The sequence below is a fragment of the Equus caballus genome, chromosome X, assembly GCF_041296265.1.
Source record: "Equus caballus isolate H_3958 breed thoroughbred chromosome X, TB-T2T, whole genome shotgun sequence".
NCBI lineage: Eukaryota > Metazoa > Chordata > Mammalia > Perissodactyla > Equidae > Equus > Equus caballus.
Window position 1 is genome coordinate 61,485,703 of NC_091715.1, and position 22,292 is coordinate 61,507,994.

The window sequence follows — 22,292 nt, forward strand, 5'->3', positions numbered from 1 at the left end:
CTCTCTTTACCTGTCTTATTTTGAAATCCACTTGGCCCGATATAAGAATTGCAACACCTGCCGTTTTTTCCTTGCTATTTGCTTGAAGTATTGTCCTCCACCCCTTCACCCTGAGTCTGTGTTTGTCCTTGGGGCTGAGGTGTGTTTCCTGGAGGCAACAAATTGTTGGATCGTGTTCTTTAATCCATTTTGCCACTCTGTGTCTTTTTATTGGAGAATTCAATCCGTTCACATTGAGAGTGATTATTGATGCATGTGGACTTAATGCTGTTAATCTGTCGCTCATTATCTTGTTTTCCTGTGTTTCTTTTCCTGTTTGCTTTAAACTACCAATTTAATACTGCAATTTCTTATGCTGGGTTTCTTAGATTTTTCCTTATTTATGATTTGTGACTCTGTTCTGTACTTTATTTTAGTGTCTACCTTGAAGTTTGTATTTAGAATCTCGTGTATAATGTAGTCTATTCTCTCGTAGTCTCTTACTTACTTGACCAATACTGATTTAGACCCTTTGCTCTTCCCCTCCTAAATAATTATTTTCATTTTATATTCCAACTCGTCTTATTAATTTGTAGTTAGAGTGATAAGATCGTCCTTGCTTTGGTAGTTTCCTTACCTTTACCCTAATGCTATAATTGCATAATTGCTATCCTGTTCTGGTTCTATCCATCAGTCTCCCTAGTCTGTGGATCGTGTCCCCTTTCTCCCTTTTTTCTTTTTTCTGGTATGAGAGCCTTCTTGAGGATTTCTTGTAATGGAGGGCTTTTGGTTACAAATTCCCTTAACTTTTGTTTTTCTGGAAAAGATTTAATTTCTCCCTCATATCTGAAGGAAAGTCTTGCTGGATAGAGTATTCTTGGCTGAAGATTTTTATCCTTTAAAGCTTTGAATATGTCATTCCATTCTCTCCTAGCTTGTAGGGTTTCTGTAGAGAAATCCACTGACAGTCTGATAGGGGCTCCTTTATAGGTTATTCTCTTTTTTTTCTTACTTCCCTGAGTATTTTTTCCTTATCTTTCCTTTTTGCCAATTTTACTACTATGTGCCTTGGGGTAGCTCTTTTTACATTGACAAATCTAGGAGATCTAAAACCCTCCTCTACACACATTTCTCCGTCGATCCCTAGATTTTGGAAGTTCTCTTCAATAATTTCGTTAAACACACTTTCTGCTCCATTTTCCTTTTCCATATTCTTGGGAATTCCTATGATCCTTATGTTCTTACTCCTCATTGAATCCATTATCTCTCGGTGATTTTCCTCATTTTTTTAAAATTCTTAGTTCTCTTTCTTCCTCTGTCTGGAGCCATTCAGCCTGTCTATCTTCAGTTATGTTAATTTGCTCTTCTATGGTGTCTACATGGGCATTCAGGGAATCCGTATTCTGTTTTATCTGGTCTATTGTGTTTTTCATCTCAAGTAATTCTGTTTAATTCTTCTTCATGATTTCAAACTCTTTTGTGAAGTAACTCCAGAACTCGGCTTGTTTCTCTTTCTCTCTACCTCATTGAGTTTTTTGATTATAGCTGCTCTGAACTCATTATCACTTAGTTTACCTAATTCCAAGTACTCAGGACTTAATTCTATGTTTTTATTGTTTTCCTTCTGGTCTGGGGCTTTTATAAATTGCTGGATGGTAGAGGAGCAGTTTTTTCACATGGTGGTAGAATTCGGTTGCAGTTACAGCCTGTTGCCACTAGATGGGGGTTGAGAGCCGCATGTTATGAGCTCTCCGCCTTGGGACAAGATGGCTGCGCCCACTGGCTTTGCTGGGGGGAGGGGCTGTTACTCACATGCGCTGGTCTGGGTTCAGATCAGTTCTGTTCTCTGGTCTCCCAAGGCCCTTGGTTTATGGGGCCCCCGCGGACAGAAGCTTTCCCCCCATCAGCGGGTTTCCACTCAACCAGGGCAGGAGTCCTGGATGATCCCCGGGTCACGTGACCCCTCCCCTGCTCTTTCCCGACCCGCGCCACAGCGATCGCAGACTCTAGGGGAGGGAGCGATGTTCTCTCCTACCGTTCCAGCGCCTCCGAGGCTGTAAGTAGGGTTTATGATCTCCGCTTTCTTGGTATTGTAGGTCTCTGATGAGCTGACATTATGTTTATTCTCTGAAATTCAGTTCTTCCAATCTTTTGTTGTATTTTGGAGGGGAGAGAATCCCGGGTCAGCTCACCCCACCATTTTGCTCTGCCCCTTCCTCCTTCTCTCTTTTTTCTATTTTTAAAAAAAGATTGGCACCTGAGATAACATCTGTTGCCAATGTTTTTTCCTTCTTATTCTTCCTGAAGCCCCCCAGTACATAGCTGTGTATTGTAGTTGTGGTCCTTCTGGTTCTGCTATGTGGGACACCACCTCAACATGGTCTGATGAGTGGTACCATGTCTGTACCCAGGATCCAAACCAGTGAAACTCTGGGCTGCCAAAGTGGAGCACATGAACTTAACCACTTGGCATGGGGCTGGCCCTCTATTGAATTCTTTAGTGCAGTCATTGTATATCAGCTCCAAATTTTTTTTTATGTTGTCTATTTCTTTGTTGAATTTCTTATTTTCTCTTTGTATTGTTTTCCTGATATAGTTAAATCATTAATCTGTGTTCTCTTGTAGCTCTCTGAATGTCTTCAGAAACATTATTTTGAATTCGTTGTCAGGAAATTCCTACATCTCTATTTTTTTTCTTGGCCAGTTAGTGGTGGTTTACTGTGTTTCTTTGGTGAATTCATGTTTCTCTAATTCTTTATGATCCTTGTAGCCTTGTGTATGTATCTATACATTTGAAGAACCAGTCATCTCTTTCAGACTTTATGGACTGACTTTGATAAAGAATACCCTTTACCTGTGGGTAAGGGCATGCTGGAGCCTTCTATGACCTTGGGTCTACTGGTGCAGGATGCCAAGTACAGAGTCATGTGGCAGCTTCAGATGGGGGGTATGATATCTCATTGGTTCTGGCTGCTGGTGTCCACAGCATTGACAAATGCATGGTACTTCTAATGCACTGTGGGGGTCTGCAGTGACTGTAAGGGCTTTTGGGATCCTTAGAGGCACCTCCAGTTTCACCAGCTACAGACCTGGGCAGGCATTGTTGGTGGCTGCAGCCAGTGGTGTGCACACACTCAGCTGCAAGCGTCTGATGGAGATTCCTGTGTATTGGCAGGGGATTGTTGTAGACACACATATAGAGGTGGGCGTCATGACCAGCAGCAAGAACCTGGGCCAGTTGTAGATGCACTGGGAGCTGCAGTGGCCCTGGCTGTTGGCATGCACTCCTGTGGCTGCAGAGTCTCCCACATGCATGTGCACAGCAGTAGAGGCTGGTGTAAGGAGTCGGGCTGGGGGCATGCAAGTGCATAGCTGGAGGGGCTAGCTGCAGGTGAGCCCAATGGTTCCCTGACAGAAGTTAGGGCCAAATCTAGACTTACAAGCAGCTTCAGGGGCTGCCTGTCAACATGCACTCCTGGGGCTGCAGGGTTTCCTGACTGGCATATGTATGGCAGTGGAGGCTAGCAATGAGGGCCTTGCCAGGAGCATTCACATGCAGAGCTCAGGAGTGGGGGGCTAGCTGCGGGTGAACCCAGTGGTGCAGGCCAGTGAATGGACATAGGGCCGAACTCAGGCCGCAGGAAGCTGTGGGAGCCTTAGCTGTTGACCTGCACTTCTGTGGCTGCAGGATCTCCCCACAAGCATGCACACAGCAGTAGAGGCCAGAGATAAGAGTCAGGCCAGCAGCATGCAAGTGCACAGCTGGAAGGGCTAGCCCCAAATGTGTGAATGGCAGTGGGGGTCATCCATGTGACTCTAGGCTGGTGTCATGCACTTGTACAGCTGGAGAGGCCTGGAGTGGCTGTCAGAGTAGATCTTGGTTTCTGGCAGGTGTGTGGGGAGCATGACAAGTGGAGGGACTCAGGAGGTTGGCAACTACAAATGTGAATACTTGTGGGCTGAAAACTGGTAAAATCTGCAGGTAGTCCACAGTGACTGTGCTGGTTATTGGTTTCTTCAGTGGTGAAAGCTGTTTGGGTCCTCTGCAAAGCAGTTCACTGCGAACTGCAGTCACTTACTGCATGGCTGATATTGGTATCCCCTGCTCTTCTTCTTTGTTCCTTGCTGTCCCTATATGTCTCAGCTTTGCTGATCTCTGGGTAGGGTGAAGCTGAAGTGGGTCCTTCATTTGGTGCTCCAAAAGGCTGGGGAAGCTGCTTGCACATTATGCCCTACCTTTCCAGGTGAGGGGAACTCTTTCTAGCTGGGGAGTTCTCTATTGGCTCTGAACTGTGCCAGTCTGGGGGATGTGATGATGCAGGCAAAATGAAGCTGTTCTTCCTTCCCTTTTTATGTGGTTATTATTAGTTTTTGTTGTTGTTGTTGTTCCAATCTGCTGCTGAAGTTAATCTGAAGTGGACTCCTGAGCTCTCTCAGCTGCTTTTGCTTGTGGATAGCTGTTTAATTGCTGATCTTTGTTGAGTGATGGACGCTGGGGTCTCCTACTTCACCATCTTGGTGATCTTACTCTCCTGATTTCTATTCTTTTGAATTAGTTATGTCTTATGGCCCAGAATGTGGTTTGTGTTATTGAATGCTCCATATCAGCTTGATAATATGTATTTATTTTTGTTGAATGAAGTATGTCAATTAGATCCAATTGTTTGATGGTGCTATTCAGTTCAACTATGTCCTTCCTGATTTTCTGCCTGCTGGATTTGTCAAGTACTGATAGAGGGGAGTTGAAGTCTCCAGCTGTAAGAGGGGATTTATCTATTTCTCTTTGTACTTCTCTTAGTCTTTTCTTCATGTATTTGTCACTTTGTTGTTAGGCACATACACATTAAGGATTATGTCTTTGAGAATTGACCATTTCATCATTATGTACTTCTCCTCTTTATCCTTAATAATATTCCTGGCTGTGAAGTATGCTCTTTCTTATATTAATATAGCTTCTCCAGCTTTCTTTTGATTAGAATTAGTTTGAAGTGACATTCATTGTGGTTTTGATTTGCATTTCCCTAATGACTAGTGATTTTAGCATCTTTTCATGTATTCATTGCCATTTGTATATCTTCTTTAGAGAAATGTCTATTCAAGTCCTTTGCCTGTTTTTAATCAGGTTGTTTTTGTTGTTGAGTTGTAGGATTTCTTTATATATTTTAAGCACTAATCCCTTATCAGATATATGATTTTCAGATATTTTCTTCTATTCCTTGTGTTGCCTTTTCATTCTGTTGCTAATGCTTTTTGATGGACAAAAATTTTTAATTTTGGTGAAGTCTAACTTATCTATTTTTTCTTTTGTTGCCTCTGCTTTTAGTGTCATATACAAGCAAGAATTGCCAAATCCAATATCATGAAACTTTCACCTTATATTTTCCAATTTGATTCTTTTGCATGTGAATATTGTTTTCCTAGCACCACCTATTGAAAAGACTATCCTATTTCTATTGAATGATCTTAGCACTACTGTGAGAATCATTTGACTATATATATGAGAGTTTGTTTCTGGACACTCCAGTCTATTCCATTGCTATATATGTCTATCTTTATGCAAGTATCACATTGTTTTGATTACTGTAGCTTTCTGTAAGTTATGAAATCAGGAAGTGTGAGATCTCCAGCTTTGTTTTTAAGTTGATTTTGTCTCTTTGGGGATCCTTGATTCAATATGAATTTTTGGATGGATTTTTCCCTTTATGCAAAAATGCTTCTGGAATTTTGATAGGGATTGCATTGAATCTGTAGATTACTTTGGGTAGCATTAACATTTAAAAAAATTAATTCTTCCAGTCCATGAATATGAATGTCTTTCAATTTGCGCTTTATTTAATTTTTTTCAGCAATCTTTTGTAGTTTTCAGGGTACATGTCTTTGACCTCCTTGGCTAAATTTATTCCTAGGTATTTTATTATTATACATGCTCTCATAAATGGAATTGCTTTCTTATTTTCCTTTTCGAATTTTTCATTGGTAGCATATAGAAATGCAACTGATTTTTGCATGTTGATTTTGTATCCTGCAACTTTGCTAAGTTCACTTATTAATTCTAACATTACACTTTATAGTTTATCTATTTTATATCTTTATGTCTTCAAACATAGATAGACATAATTTTACCACTTCCTTTCCAATTTGAATCCTTTTTATTTATTTTTCTTGCCTAGTTGCTCTGACTAGGACTTCCAGTACTATGCTGAGTAGAAATGGTGTGAGCAAGCATCGTCTTGTTTCTGACTTTAGATTAAAAGTTTTAACTATTGAGTATGATGTTATCTATGGATTTTTCATATATGGTCTTTGTTGTGTTGAGATAGTTCCTTCTAGTCCTAGTTTGTTGAGGTTTCTTTTTTTTTTGTCATGAAATAGTATTGAATTTTGTTTTCTTCATGAATTGAAATGATCATGTGATTTTTTTTCCCTTCATTCTGTAAATGTGCTATATTACATTGATTTTAGTATGTTGAACCATTCTTGCATTCCAGGAATATATCCTATCTGGCCATGGTGTATAATCCTTTTAATGTGCTGTTCAATTCTGTTTACTAGTATTTTGTTGAGAACATTTGCCTCAATATTCAAAAGGGATATTGGTCTGTACTTTTCATGTAGTGTCTTTGTCTGGCTTTGGTATCAGGCTAATGCTGGCCTCAGAGAATAAAGTAGTAAGTATCCCATTCTCTTCAAGTTTTTGGATAGTTTAAGAAGAATTGGATTAAGTCCTCTTTAAATGTTTGTTAAAGTCTACTAGTGATGCTATCTGGTACTGGATTTTCTTCATTGGGAAGTTTTTGATTACTGATTCAATATCCTTACTAGGTATATGTTTATTCAAATTTTTATTTCTTCATGGTTTATTCTTGGTAGGTTTTATGTTTCTAGGAATTTGTTCATTTCATCTAGGTTGTCCAAGTTTTTGGCATGTATTATTCATAGTACGCTCTTATAATCCTTTTTAACTCTATAAACTTAGTAGTAATGTCCACTCTTTTGTTTCTAATTTCTGACATTTGAGCCTTTTCTCTTTTTTTCTTAGTAAATCTAACTAGAGGTGTGTGAACTTTGTTGATCTTTTTGAAGAACCGACTCATGGTTTTGATTTCCCTCATTATTTTTGTATTTTCTGTTTATCGAACCTCCAATCTTTATTATTTCCTTATTTCTACTAGCTTTATGTTGTTATATCTCTTTGTGAATTGACTCTTTTGTCATTATATAATGTTCTTCTTTGCCTCTTGTAACAGTTTTTCACTTTGAGTCTATTTTGTCTGAAATTACTGTAGCCACCCCTCTTCTTTTGGTTACTATTTCTATGAAATATCTTTTCCCATCCTTTTCCAACCTATACATGTCCTTAAATCTAGGCCAAGTCTCTTGTTGGCAGCAACAGTTAGATTCTATTTTTTTTTTAAATTCACTTTGCCAATATGTCTTTTTATTGGGGAGTTTAATTCATTTACATTTAAAGTAATTACTGTTGATGAAAAACTTACTATTGAAATTTTTAATTATTTCCTGTATCTTATAACCTTGTTGTCCTTCATTTTCTCCATTACTGCCTTCCTATGTGTTCTGTTGATGATTTTTAGTGACATATATTGACCCCCTTCTCATTGACTTTTGCATATCTTCTATACATTTTCTTTGTGGTTACCACAGGGATTCCAAAAACATCTTAAAGTTACAATAATCAATTTTAAATTGATATCAACTTAACTTCAATTACATACAGAAACTACCCTTTACAGCTCTGCCTCCCTTATTTTATGTTAGTGATGTCACAAATTACATCTGTATACAGTGTGTACTCATTGACATTGATTTGTAAATACTTTTTAGGCATCTGTCTTTTAAATCATGTAGAAAATGAAAAGTTTAAATGAAAACAAACTGAAATTATAATAATACTGGTTTTCATGTTTATCACTATGTTTACCTTTCATGGAGAGTTTTATTTTTTGTATGACTTTGAGTTCCTCTCTAGTATCCTTTCATTTCAACTTGAAGGATTCTATTTAATATTTCTTGTAGGGCAGGTGTTGTGATAATAAGTGGCTACTTATAAATTTCATAATTTCCCTGAGTCTCATCATAGCTTCTCAGGGCCTTAGCACTTATATTGTATTCCTCTACCAGTATTTTCTTGGCCCCATTGTCTGTGGCTTTGTAGTCCCCTGCAAATTTCATGAGCTATGTTCACTGCTTCCTATGGCTTTTCCTAGCCTGAGATCTGAGTTCCATTTTAAACAACACAGAGACCAATCCTTCAAGGAGCCCCCAGATAAGTCAGAACATTGCAAATTAGGTCCATTCTTCTCCCTCTGGTTTGAGGGAGTAACTGGGGACTGGGCCCCCACTTCCCTCATACCACCCCATGACAGGGAGGGAGTGGGCCAAGGGTGAGTAAAAATGCCACAAAATTTCCTAGCTTTTGGAATGTGGCTTTTTCTTGATTGGGCATTTGCTTGGTTGCTATACATATTTGTCTGATTTCCAGAACTCTTATAAAGTCACTTCATTCAGTCCTCTAGTTGTTTTTTAAAATGTTTCTATGAGGAAATGAGGGCTTGGATCTTCCTAGTCCACCATGCTGCTTTAAGCTTTTATCTCCTTCATTTTTAAAGGATAATTTCACCAATACAGAATTTTAGATTGGTGGTTTTCTTCTTTCAACGCTTTAAATATTTTACTCAACTCTGTTTGTACTTGCATGATTTTGAAGAGAATTTGATGTAATTCTTATCGTTGCTACATTATAGGTATGGTGGTTTTTTCCCCTCTGGCTCCTTTCAAGACTTGTTCTTGGTCTTTGATTTTCTGCATTTTACATATGATATGCAGAGGTATAGATTTTTATAGTATTTATTCTTCTTGAATTCTCTGAGCTTCTTGGATCTGTGGTTTGGTGTCTATCATTAATTTTGGGAAATTCTCAGTCATTCTTGTTTCAAATATTGCTTCTGTTTCTTTCTTTCTTCTCCTTCTGGTATTCTCACTACACCCATGTCATACCTTTTATAATTGTACCACAGTTCTTGGTTATTCTGTTATGTACTTTTCATTTTTTTTGTTTCTTTGCATTTCAGTTTTGGAGGCTTTTATTGATATTTCTTCAAGCTCACTGACTTTTTCCTTGGCTGTGTCCAGTCTACTGATGAGCCCATCAAAGGCATTATTCATTCATTCTATTACATATGTTTCATTTCTAGTATTTCTTTTTCATTCTTCCTTAGAGTTTCCATCTCTCAGCTTACACTACCCATCTGTTCTTGTATGTTGTCCATTTTTCATTAACATTCTTAGTGCATTAATAATAGTTATTTTAATTTTTGAGTCTGATAATTCCAACATCTCTGCCATATCTGAGTCTGGTTCTGATGCTTGCTTTGTCTTTTCAAACTGTGTTTCTTGCTTTTAGTATGCATAGTAATTTTTTGTTGAAAGACACATGTGATGTGCTGGGTAAAAGGAACTAAGGAAAATAGTCCTGTAGTGTGAGGTTTTATATTTATCTGGCTAAGAGTTAAGCCATATTACTATTTCCTGTAGCTGTAGGTGTCAGTGGGTAAAATTTCCTCTGATCTCATTTTTGTCTTTTCTGTTGTCTTTGGGTTTTTCTAGAAACTTCTTAAATAAGGTCTGTCATGTACAATTCTTTCAATTGTATTCCTGTTACTACACAGGAGTCTGATTGATGTGGTGGTCAGACATGGGGTGGGGGCAGTGGGGAGTGTTCTATTGTCCTATGATTAGGTCTCAGTGTTTTAGTGAGCTTGTGCCCCAGGGCTGTGACTTAGTAGTGCCTCTCATTTTCCTCCCCAACCTCCATTAGTTGAGACAGGAAGGCTAGAGAGGACTGGAATTGGGTGTTTCCCTTCTCCCAGTTCATTTAGGCTCTGGCAAAACACCAGTCAGTAGGTTCTGGTGAAAAGTTTTTTTTGAGAGCAGGCTTTCTTAAGAATGACAGAATGCTCTAGGTCTATTTCAAAATGGCTACTTTCCCCTCTCTCTGCTAGAAGCATGGGAGGATTTTTCTCTATTCTGCATTGTGAGAAGCTGGCAGGACTCCTGGTGGTAAAACTTATAAAAATGTGGTGGTACATTAGAGGTTTTTTTTTTAACTCTTAAACTTGTCCACACTAAGTCTCCAACAATTCTTCAATTAATTTTTAAATTTTCCTACCTGATACTGGTTCCCATGGAAGTTTCTGCTCTGGTAAATTGTCATTCTTCTGTAAATGACTCTCTCTCCAATTTTGGGGGCAGTTGTTTTCCCTGTGAACTCAATTCTTTGATGGATCTAAAAAAAAAGTTGTTAATTTTCAGTTTGTTCAGCTCTTTTCTTGTAATTTGGATGGAGTGATGAATTCCAAGCTCCTCACATGCTGGGCCAGAAACAAAAAGCCCTTCAATATGTTTTAAAATTTCCTTTGAAACTACCTCTTTGTCCCACAGATTATTTAGAATGTGTAATTTAATATCAAATGTTTAGAGATTTTTAACATTTCTATTATTGATTTCTAGTTTACTTACACTGTGATCAGAGCACACAGACTGTATGATTACAATTCCTTGAAAACAATATGTATTCTGCTGTTGTGGGTGGAGTGCTGAATATATGTCAATTAGATCTTGTTGGTTAAATGTATTTTTAAGTCCAATATCCTTACTAATTTTCTGTCTAGTAGTTTTATCTGTTGCTGAGAGGTGGAGTTGAAGCCCCCAACTATAATTTTGGGTTTGTCTATCTCTCCTTTCACATCTATCAGTTTTTATTTTATGTATTTTGGGGTTCTGTTGTTTGGTTTGTACACATTGAGGATTATTATGTCTTTCTGATAGATTGATCCTATAATCATTATGTTATATCCCACATTATAGTAATTTTGTTATAAAATATACTAGGTGTAAATACAGCCAATATTTTTCTGTCCTTTTACTTTCAATCTACTTATCTTGTTGAATTTGAAGTTTCTGATATAAAGTAGATAATATGGTTGTGTTTTTTAATCTACTCTGCCAATCTCTGTCTTTTGATTGGTGTATTTAGACCATTTACATTTCAGGTAATTGTTGACATGTTAGGGCTTAAGTTTGCCATTTTATTATTTTTGTTTGTTTCCTTTCGTTCTTAGTCTTGCTTTCCTGTGGGTTACTTGAACATTTTTAGGATTCCATATTGATTTCTGTATAGTGCTTCTGAGTGTATTTCTTTGTACAGTTTTGTAGTGGTCACTCTGGGCATTAAACTATATGTATGTGACTTATCAAAGCCTATGAGTATTAACATTTCACCACTTCTGTGAAGTGTGGAAGCTTAACTTGCATTTAGGTTCCTCTACCCTCCCACTTTTAAAATGGCATTGTCATAAGTATCAGATGGTGTTATAATTTTTGTTCAATTGTCAAATATAATTTATAAAACTCATTGTATGTACCCATATTTCTCTTTTCTATTGTTCTTTCTTCCTTCCTAATATTCCAATATTTCTTCCTTTATAATTTCTTTTCTGTTGAAGAACTTCATTTAGCCCGTCTTTAAGAGTAGGTCTGCAAGCAACAAATTATTTTAGTTTTCATTCATCTGAGGATGTTCATCTGATTCTTATTCATTCCTGAAGGATAGTTTCACTGACTACAGAATTTGCAGTTGGTAGCTTTTGTCTTTTAGCAGTTGAAAAATGTCCCACTTTTTTCTGGCTTCTCTAGTTTCATATGAAAAATTCATTCTCATTTGAATTTGTATTCCCCTATAAAATCCTATAGATAATGTGTCATTTACCTATGGCTGTTTTCAATATTTTTTCTTTGTCTTTAGTTTTCAGAAATTTAATTATGATGTGTCCTGGCATGGATTTCTTTGGGTTTATTCTCTTTAGGGTTTGCTCAGCTTTTTAAATCTGTAGGTTTGCATCTTTCACCAAATTTGGGAAGTTGTCAGCCATTATTTCTTCAAATACTCTTTCATCCCTGCTCTCTTTCTTCTTTCCTTCTCTGATTCCAAAGATATGAATGGTTGGCTTTTTTTTAAAAAAACTATACAGGTCCCTGAGGCTCTGTTCATTTTCTTTTTTAGTCAGTTTGATCTTGTTTTTCAGGTTGAGTAAATTCTATTGATCTCTCCTTAAGCTCATGGATTCTATCCTCTGTTATCTCCACTGTTCCATCCAGTGAGGCTTTAAAATAAAAATTGTTGTATTTTTCAGTTTGATAATTTGTTTGGTTCTTTTTATTATATCTTCTATTTCTTTCCTCAGAATTTCTACTTTTTCATTTGTCTTAAAATAATTTTGTATTTTTGAATAGATTTTATGATGGCAGCTTTAAAATCCTTGTCAAGTAATTTCAACATCTGATTCATCTCAGTGCCAATGTCAGTTGTCTTTTCTTATTCAAATTGTTATTCTCCTGGCTGTTGGTATTACAGGTGAATTTCTATTGCATCCTGAACATTTTGTTTAGTATGTTAGGAGATTCTGGGTTTTCTCTAAATCTTCTATTAACAGTCACCTTAATTTTAGTGTGCAGATCCTGGCCTACTTTTGTCAGCTGTGTTTCCAATGGAAGTTTAGGTTTGAGTCTTTGTGGTAATATTTTGTTCTGCTTGATTTATCTGATGCCACTGGAGTTCCCACTGGTTTCTGCTTGTGCTGCCTCAGAGGGTGGAAGGGCTTTCCCCAGGCCTGTTGCCCAGTGTTTCTCAGTAGGGGACAGTAGTCTCAAGCCTGAAAGGACAGAGGCTTCCCTGGCTGGTCCCTACTTTTGAGAGGGTCGCCCCTGCCAGTGGTCTTCCTGGGATGAGCCCTTGTTGTGGCAGGGCCTCTCTTGTTGAAGTCTCCTAGCTGCCCCAGTGTCTCTGGGTAGGAAAGGTCAGGGATGAAGAATGCTTCACTTAGCTGATTATTATTAGTGGAGGGTAGTGTCTTGATCAACCCCCCTTGCTGATACTGCCAGGCTCACCTCTTGTCAGAGGCCCTTGTTTGATCTGGGGAAGAAATGAGCCTACCTGGGCTGCCTTCTGTTGTTAGGTTGGGGGTTAGGAAATACCCAACCTGGACTGCCTTTTTCTCTTGTTACTTAAGTCCTGGGGTCCCAAACCTTTGGTTGCCTCTTGCATTATTTCCAGGCTTTATCATTGTACTTAGTTGGAAGGAGCAGTGAGGAATGAGTCTGCATCTTGTCTGGACCAGAAGCGCAATCAATAAGATTTTATACTACAAATTCTAAAGGGAGACAATATTTTAGAGTAAGTCTTGGGTTCTGATAGCCTACATACTAGCTTGGTAACATAGACACAGGACTATTTAATATTACAGATACAGGATTATTTAAGCCACATAAAATAAATTTAAAGCTCCAAGTTCAAGGCCTGGCACAGATGAGCCACTCATTAGGTATTCAATCTTTCCCTAGAAATCACCTAGTTCAAACCACCTGTTTTAAACATAAGGTAACAAAGTCCTTGAGAAATGAGGGAGCCTTTCAGATGTGCTGTGACTTACATATACTCAAGTGACATTTTTTTCCCCAATGCCCAAAAGCATACTCTGTCAATTCTTGATTATTTGGTTCCTTGCTTCTATAAAGTAGTTCTGGTTCAGTTGGACAGGATTTGAAGATTTAAACTAATAATACCAATTTATATTTGCAAAGCACCTCCAAATTTACAAAATGCTTTTGCAGTGACAATTTCCATTTGTTGCCACAATCACAGTGTGAGACTAGCAAGGTAGAGATTATTATTGTTTTGCAAACCAGGAAACACAGTAAGTGGGGGGTCTGATACTCACCCAGAAGTGATTTCTCATTCACGGCGTTCCCTTGACACTTTTTCCTCTGTGAAACCAGACCTTTACTGGGTAACAGGAGGCTGTGGAAATAGGGCACCCAGCTTGCCATGTGCTTGGTTATAGCTAACACAGAGGGTTCTTGGGGCTATAGAGTAGATGGATTCCAAGTTCAGGCTTATGTCCCATACACAGTAAAGTACACTGAGAACTGGAGCTCAAATTACCCTTAGACAGTTTGTTGGTATAAAAAAATCTTCCCAGATAGATAGAATTATCCATCTGCATAGGTCACTTCAGGGAAGGGCATATCTTAAATCAGAAAGGAGGTTGCTGAATTCCAATAAAGGGAAATAGGGTATAGTCCAGGAAGACAACATTGAAATTTATCGTAGGAAAAGAGCTGTAGCCTGGATAAACAATAGGGAGTTGGTTGAATAAACAATAGCTTATATAGTGAGATACTATGTAGCTACTAAAAATGATATTGATGTATATTTATGGACATGGAAACGTTTAAATTAAGCAAGAAACTTATATAAGAGTGTGAAGTATGATCCTATTTTTGTTATCTATGCATGGATATAAATTTATCTTTTCATAGAGGAATTATGATGCTTATTTTTTTGGTTCTCTGTATTTTAAAAATATTATATAATGAACAATGATTTCTTGGTTAATTATAAAAGAGAGACATAGCCTAATCCACTTGTTATTAACTGAATGTTTGTGTCCCCCCAAAACTCATATATTGAAATTCTACCCCCCATACAAATAGGAGATGGGGCCTTTGGGAGGTGATTAGGATTAGATGAGGTCATGAAGGTGGAACCCTCATGAATGGGATTAGTGCCATTTCAGGAGTCATAAGAGAGCATGTTTCTCTTTCTGCTCTCTACCATCTGAGGTTACAGCAAAAAGATAGTTTCCTAGAACGCGAACTCTCACCAGACACCAAATCTGCTGGCAACATGATCTTGGGACTTCCCAGTCTCCAGACTGTAAGAAATAAATATTTGTTGTTTATAAGCCACTCAGTCTCTGGTACTTTGTAACAGTAGCCTGAATGACTAAGAAATTGTATTGTAATCTTATTGTATTGTAATCTGATTGTCTAAAGACAATGTGTCAAGAGTAGGAAGGGGCCTGAATGGAGCTGAGGAAAAAAGAAGCCTAAGAGTAAGAATTGGTCAGTTTAATCAGCAGCAACAGGATTGAAAGTAGGAGGAGGATGACTAATGTATTTTCATTGCTTTTTTTGTGTGTCGGGCACTTTACCAGGTAATACTTTACATGTTAGCTCAGTTAATCTGCAAAACCACCTTGTGTAGTAGTACAATTATTACACAATTTTTCAGAAGAGGCCTCTGAGGCTCAGGGAGGGGAAGTGACTTACCCAAGACCATATAGGTAGTTAGCTAACGTTAGCTAGTAAACGGCAAAGCCAGAACTAGAACCTAAGTCTCTCTGTGTTCTACTCACTGGAGGCCCTGGGCATGTGAGTTCCCAGAAGGGGAGGCTCTGCTATGGGGCAAGGAGAGATCACTGGCTTATTTTGCAGCCTGGAGGAAATAACTCCTGAGTTCATGAGGCTACATGTGTGAGGATTCTTGCTGGGCAGGGGGGAGAAGGGACCCTGGAGGAGGGGATGAAGAGCCTGATCCCTGGACAGGTCTATCTCCCAATGTGAATGAACAAACTGGCATTCAGTCAGACAGCACACTTTTCTGAGTTAAGTTAGAGTCAGTCTTGTCCTCACAACTGATCAGATCCATGGCAGCTAGACCCTGTACTCCATAGTGCTGTCCAGAGCCAGGCATCCTCTCTGATACCTGTGTTGTTTTATTTTAACATCAACAGGGCATACTTTAACCTACTTTTTAATAAGATGGTTCAGCCATTCAGGCTCAGACAGGGCACCTTTTTTTGTTTTTGAAGATATGCCACTTTTCCTTTTATTTGTAGCTATTACACAGCAACATCACACACATAAAAGATTGAAGGTTTTTAATTTTAGACCAAAAAACTGTATCAACCAAACATCTTCAAACTGGAACACAACTGTAGAAGGGGGCCAGTGAGCAATTTGGCCCTGGACTAAACAAATGGCAGTGAACATCCTGATGGGGTCACACACCCATACCCCAGTGGTATGACAGGTTCAAGATAACACACAACAGGAAGTTTAAGGTTAATCATACATACTGTTGTACCTTGGCAAGTTCAGACTTGAACTGCTGTGGCAGTGTCATTCTATAAACCTGGGGCTAATGAAAAGTCAGGTTCTCAAAGAACCTACGCAGCTTGTATTCTGATTTATACATCAGGTGCATGATGTCCAAAGCAGACGTGTGGCTAACATTAACACACTACAGACAACATTGGTCATATAAATGAATCCTACTTCTAAAGCTGCCTGATCAATACATCCCAGGGAAAAGGCCAATTGTTTCACCATCACTTTGGTTTGTTATCTCTGGCTTAACATACCTTAAAGTCCTCATGGCACTTAGCTGGACAATATCAAAGTTAGAGGTCTAGCACTAAAAGAGATTTTTATTCTTAGATAAATTCTCTTCATCTGAATGCCCAAATGACTTGTGAGACTACATGCTACTAAAGTTAGAGTAAACACATATACATACATAAATACTCTTACTATAAGCTACATTCCAAAAAGACTGAACATGTTAGCTGTTCCTAAGCCTGAGGCACTGTTAACTAGAATACAGAACATGCTCTGTTTCAGAGCTAGAATATGTTCTCTGCATGCCTATTGGCATTCACAAATTACAGAAACAATGGTGTCTGCAAATGTGAGTGAGGCGGAGATGGTGGAGATACTTTATGTGAACCAGTGTGTCCAATTGCATGTGAGGTGGGATCAGTGACATTGGTATTTGAACAGTGAACACCTAGTGACTTTGGTGTACATATTCTCACCTTACTGGTGAGGGGTCCAATGATGTTTCAGCTACAAAGAGGCAAAGAAGGGGCTCAAGACTCATCTGCCTTAGGGACTTATTAAGGGAAGAGAATACCACCCACCATCCTTAACCCTTTAAAAGAAAAAAAGATCCAGGACCACATACCCTATCAGAGAAAAGTCTTGACAAAGAAAATACGCAACTCAGAGAATTCTTAATGAAAGAGTTTCTGCTAATGTAAAAGATAGCCTTAAAAGAAAATACATCAGCCACAGTACTACCTGGAAAAGAGGACATTTTCTGGACCACATGAAATCTTAAATAACTAGAATGCTGGTCATCCTGGACTGGCATATGCTCCTTTGCTTAACTTGCCAGGTATATTTCTGTTTTACCTTCTCTTCCCTCCTGCCCTCCCCGACTCACCTTTTCCACAACTGATCTTCTGTCAGGGCTGGTGTAGGGCCCTCTAAAGAGTCAGAGTACAAAGCTACACAAATGGTTGAAAGGCAATAAAGCTTTGGAAGAGAAAGAGGCTTTCAGTCCCCTCCCCCCAAAGCTTTAGAAAACACCAAGGGACAGAGCACTGGACTTTGGTTTCACACTGGCCAAATTCTGAACATGTTTTTGTTTAGCCCCAGCAAGACACACGGGCCTAAAGCAGACACTTGCTTTTAAAGCACACTTGCCTTTTGTGAAGACAAGTCACAAATGAGAGCATGTAACACGCTTTTACTTGCACTGACATCTAAAGGAGACATGGGCTGCCATGATTGGTAACAAAACCAATACTTCCTATTTAAGGGGAAGGCACAGACTGTTGGTCTCACAGCCAGGGTATCAGAGAAGACATGTTCAGTATGGCTTGAACATTACTTTTTTTGCTTTTCTTTTTTGCCTTGGAAAAGCTTCCAGGCTGCCATCAAATGCTTTGAAAACAGAACTGCCTTTAAAACGATAACAAACTAATAGTCCTTTATAACCCCAAATCTTTTCTGTTGTCTTTTGTCTGTTTGGTGTCACCTAATAGCCAAACGAATTTTTTTTCACGTTATATAAGAAAAATAAGCCCAAAGGGAAAAGTTTAAGGCTTAATCCATGTCTACTTTTTGTTTTATTTTAGATGACTATATCAAAAGTCAGGTCTCGATTTGGCACTTAGAAGAAAGTAAACATATTTGGTTGGAATCCTATCTGCCTGTACTATACATAGAATTCTGGGAGGGAGTGGCCTGAGGGTGGAGGAAAGATTTGGTACAACAGCTATCACTAAATCATACACACTGGGAATTAAGAGAGAAAGTGAGAACAATCTTTCTAGGTACAAACCAATCTAAAGTATAGTATACCCATTTTGAGAGAAGTATTTTTCTTAAAGGTAATTTACATTTCCCTGTGCAACTGTTTGAAAAAAAGCCATTTTATGAAATGCTATCCTAGAAAGATTTCCTGGTGGTATATCAGAGTTTAATAGCATCAGGAAAAGATGTTATGTGTTTAATAAAAGCCAGTATGTAACAAAGATCTGACATAGTTATTAAACTTCTCCTTCTGCTAAATTGGGTCAAGCTTAAATATTTAGCAATTTGGTTTGAAAAGCGCCCCTTAAAAAGATTTGGATTCTTTTGGGTCAGAAGGGTTCAGGGAAAGATCTTACTTTCAGTGAAGTATGAGGTGTGTCTCAGACAAAATGTGTCCATACATGTTGACAGGAAATGACAACTGACTTGGTAGTAACTGAACACAATTTCTAGGGTGACTTTCCAAAGATAACTGTGCCCAGTACATGCACCATAAGCTTTACATTCTTGCCCTCTTAGCTCTAAATAGAGTTTCAGGTTTTCTTTCATATAGCAAACCATATCCCTGAATCTATTCTTTAAAAAGTCAGACCACTAGCTGTTAACTGAGGTTGGTTATTTGGTTATTTTATTTATTAACAGGAGGAATCTGTCATTCTATAAACTAAGAAATAACTAATGAATTTAAAAAAAAAAAAAAAAGGTGTGCAGAATCTGAGCATGGCCACAACACAGGCACAGGGCCTGCCTCATGCTTAGAAAAGAGAAGTAGTGACCCCAGGTCCATGAAACTTGTGTAGAAAACAGGCAGAGGTCAGGTTAGTGGATGAGACAGTGGCAAGGGGTTAATTGCTTTCCTATTTAAGTGGGGCAGTCACATGAGAATGGAATTTCTGCTCAGGGAACTGGAAGGGTAGGACAGTAACATTTCTTTTACAGCATAGGTGCTATATGAAGGTATGAAATGAAAGCCATTAATAGATCATCTTTTCTAGTACACCTAGCAACTTTCCTTCAGGAGTCTATTCTCTATTGCTAGGCTCCTGACTATTGATAGCCACTGGATTTCTACCAGTACATAAATATTTGGATTCCACTGAACTTTTTTCTTCTCTCAGAATTTCAAACCCAACTGTGAAACAGGGAAGTGTTTGGTGTTAAGAGTAACTAGGGGATCTTCATAAGGCTTTCCTTAGCTCCATGTATGTTATATACAAGCAACAATGGAACATGTTGGAGAATAAAAATAATAAAAGACCAAACAAATTGACCTCACAGATCTTTAGGCTGAAATTGATTCCATGGACTTAGATCATTAACAAAATAAGACACCCTTTTTGAAAATTTTGTTTTTGCTTTTGGAAATACCAGTGTGGCTCTTTACCACTTCTCAGGTTATAACTGTATTGAAAAGACCTTTTCACTGTTGATTAATTTTGTTTTGGATTTAAGAAATAAGGTTTGGTACTATGTGCTGCCCTTGTACAGGTCTGTAGAAATAAACCTTTGATAGTAATTTTATTTGCAAAGATTACTATGTCTTGCCATTTGTCTTTTTCCTTTCCCCAAAACAACCTTAACACACTATATCTGGAATATCATGCTAGTTAATAGATTGTAAAATTCAGATTGAGATATGGGAGAAAGCCCTGGGTTTAATAAAGCAAGACCCAGAATAGATTCAACTGTGGCAGATGATTAGTACTGTCATTCTCTTTGACAACTTCCTTCACAAAACCAGGGTTAGATGAAGCCTCCAAATCAAAATTATTTGCACAAATCCCAATTTTTTCCAGAAGTAAGAGTCAAACAACAACTGGCAACATCTGATGATTTAGGTTGTATAAGCCAAGGACCAAATTGTGGGAAGAGGGGGAACAAAGAAGATACAATAGGAAATCACCTTAGTCCATTAAAATTACAGAAACAAGGCAGCTATCAAGAAAAGGTAAGTAGAAAAATGGCCCATATTTATAAATGTAAAAGACTCAAATGAATTAGTTCTTTAAAAACACAATTAAATCAGCTACCAAGAGGAGGTAAGTAGAAAAATGGCTCCAATTTACATATGAAAAAAAGACAACCAAAATGATTTAGAGTTCTTCCTCTAAAGAGGAAGGTTCTTTCTGGTCCACAGTTTAGCTAGGGGTAAGAAATAAAGGAACTATCCTGGTTCTTCTCTCCCACTTCTAACACTTAAATTAAAAGGCACTTCTTTTCTTACAAAGAAAAGTAACTAATAAGGTGATCCTTTAGAGACGTTTGTGTTTACAACTGGATGTGGCAGTAACAGAGATGGCTCTTTCACTAACGCATATCATTTTTGAGCTTAAACCAGGCACGGAGTATTTGGAATACACATCTTAGGTGAGGATCTGGATTCTGTTGGCAACAGAAATGTTGACAATATATTGCATGACCCAAACTTCCTGAATCCTACCTGACTCCAGCATGTGGAAGTGGGTAAATCATAACTGAATATCTAATAGGAAAGTGTACAGCAAGTGTATCAACCCCAAGGGGAAAATCTAGTGTTTAAACAACAAGGAACACATATCTTCTCCCAGGGGTATTTGGGCCTGCTATAAGAATGAACTGTTTTCCCAAAGTGTACATTAGCACAAGGTGATAAACCTACTAGATTTTAAAAGTAGTGCCAATTGTATCTAAAAATCTACAAACCTGATGTCATGCCTAGAGAAGCAAAACCACTGGTCTTCATAAAAATACCTAAGAAGGAAAACTCAGATGGGCAAATAGGCCACGTGTAAGCCTGGGTCTAAAGCACTGAGATTTTCAGTTGTCTTCTGATGTTGAGAAACTATTAATCAATGTTATTAATTCAGACCCTACTAATTTGGAATTGATCATTTTAGAATGTAGCAGATGCAAGTTTACCTATGGGCTATCTGTGAAAAAAGGAGTTGACTAAGTGAGTATTACAAGACCTAGCTGGGCTGTGGGTTGAGGAGAACAAGTGTTGTAATTTAATAAAACTATTTCCTTATATGTTCTAAACCACCAAGCACCCATGCGCCCATGCTAAGAGTTAAAGATCATTTTCATTTATTTCTCAGGCAAATGTTGGGGTCTCTATTGGCAATAATGTTAGCTTACATCCTATGACTAAACATAACTGGAAGTAAAACTTTCTTTTAAACCCTTCTGCAATTCAGTTATCTGCCACACACTGTCTCTCCATCCCCTCAACAGCATCTTAGTTCTCCACTGTGACAATATTTCCACTTTGTTCTCAAGCTAAAGCAATGAGGGTGGAAAAGTAGAGGAGGCTGATTATTTAAAAAAAAAATGGAATAATGGAACCAGCCTAATATCTCAGCTGAAAGGCAACATTTCTAAAGTTAAATCCCATTCTAGAACAATAACATGTTCTTTCTTTTGCCTATGTTCTGGGCTGCTTGGCTTGCATATACTGGTCACTTAATCAGTAAAGGCCCTAAATCCCATTCCAGACTTTTAATGGGAAGAGAGGTGCCCTGGTCTCACCCATTTAAACCAACTGGAAAAGCATAACCTTCTTTGGAACAAGGATCATTGTGGGTGCTGCAAGCGCACCTAGTATGGAAGCAGATGAGTAGCTTACTGTTGCTTGGAATAGTCTGCCTCCTTGATGGTGGCCTTGGAGATGCCTATGTCCGCAGAGATGTCCATGTGCCCAGAGAAGCCCATGGCCCCAGAGATGCTGATGTCCCCAGAGAAGCCCATAGCCTCAGAAATACCTGAGTTGCCAGAGATGCCCATGGCCCCAGAGATGCCCTTGGCCTTGGAGTTGCCTGTGTCTCCAGAGAAGCCCACATCCCCAGAAATGTTTATGGCCCTAAGGCTGCCCATGATTCCACAATAGTCACAGTAGAGATCTGCACACTGGCTTTTTACTTGATCCATCTGAGCTCGGAGGCCTCCTTCCCTGGACAGGGTACCATTCTCCATCAAGGTATTCAGGTCTCCATCGATACCCATAAAGCCAAGAGGATTGGTCAAAGGACTTCCCAGATGCTGAGATAATAAATTCCCTAACTGAGAACAGGTACAGACTTCTGGTGGCTCATCATGACCTTTCAGTTTCTGTCACAGGAGTAAGAAATGGTTGAAAAGAATTAGAAACAGGAAAAAAACTAGGCAAATACCACATTGACCTGCAGGAATCTTACCTGCTGTCACTTACAGGATAGCAAATGACCTTTTGTCCCCTCCTTACCCCCAAATGTCTTTTCTTTATCATTTGACATAGTGCTTTAAAAGCCCTACCATTAAAGATCCTCAAGGGTCTTGTA

The 22,292-nt window shown here is 38.5% G+C and overlaps 1 protein-coding gene across 20 annotated transcripts in view; it reads right to left on the reverse strand.

Moving 5' to 3' along the window:
- The window catches only part of MTMR8 (myotubularin related protein 8), a 183,584-nt gene that overhangs the window by 24,723 nt on the left and 136,569 nt on the right, over positions 1–22,292 (reverse strand). For 5 of the 20 annotated variants that reach the window (XR_011434522.1, XR_011434524.1, XM_023633935.2 and 2 more), the window contains one exon: positions 15,762–22,083. The exons of 10 other annotated variants lie outside the window; for them this stretch is intronic. Coding sequence is in view for 4 of the 10 variants with exons in the window: in XM_023633935.2 (XP_023489703.1) it covers positions 21,598–22,083 (486 nt within the window). In the remaining 6 variants the exon portion in view is untranslated. Of the gene's footprint in view, positions 1–13,772; positions 13,853–15,761; positions 22,084–22,292 lie in introns of those variants that run through there. 5 more of the 20 variants (XR_011434520.1, XR_011434523.1, XM_023633937.2 and 2 more) reach the window with 3 other exon arrangements.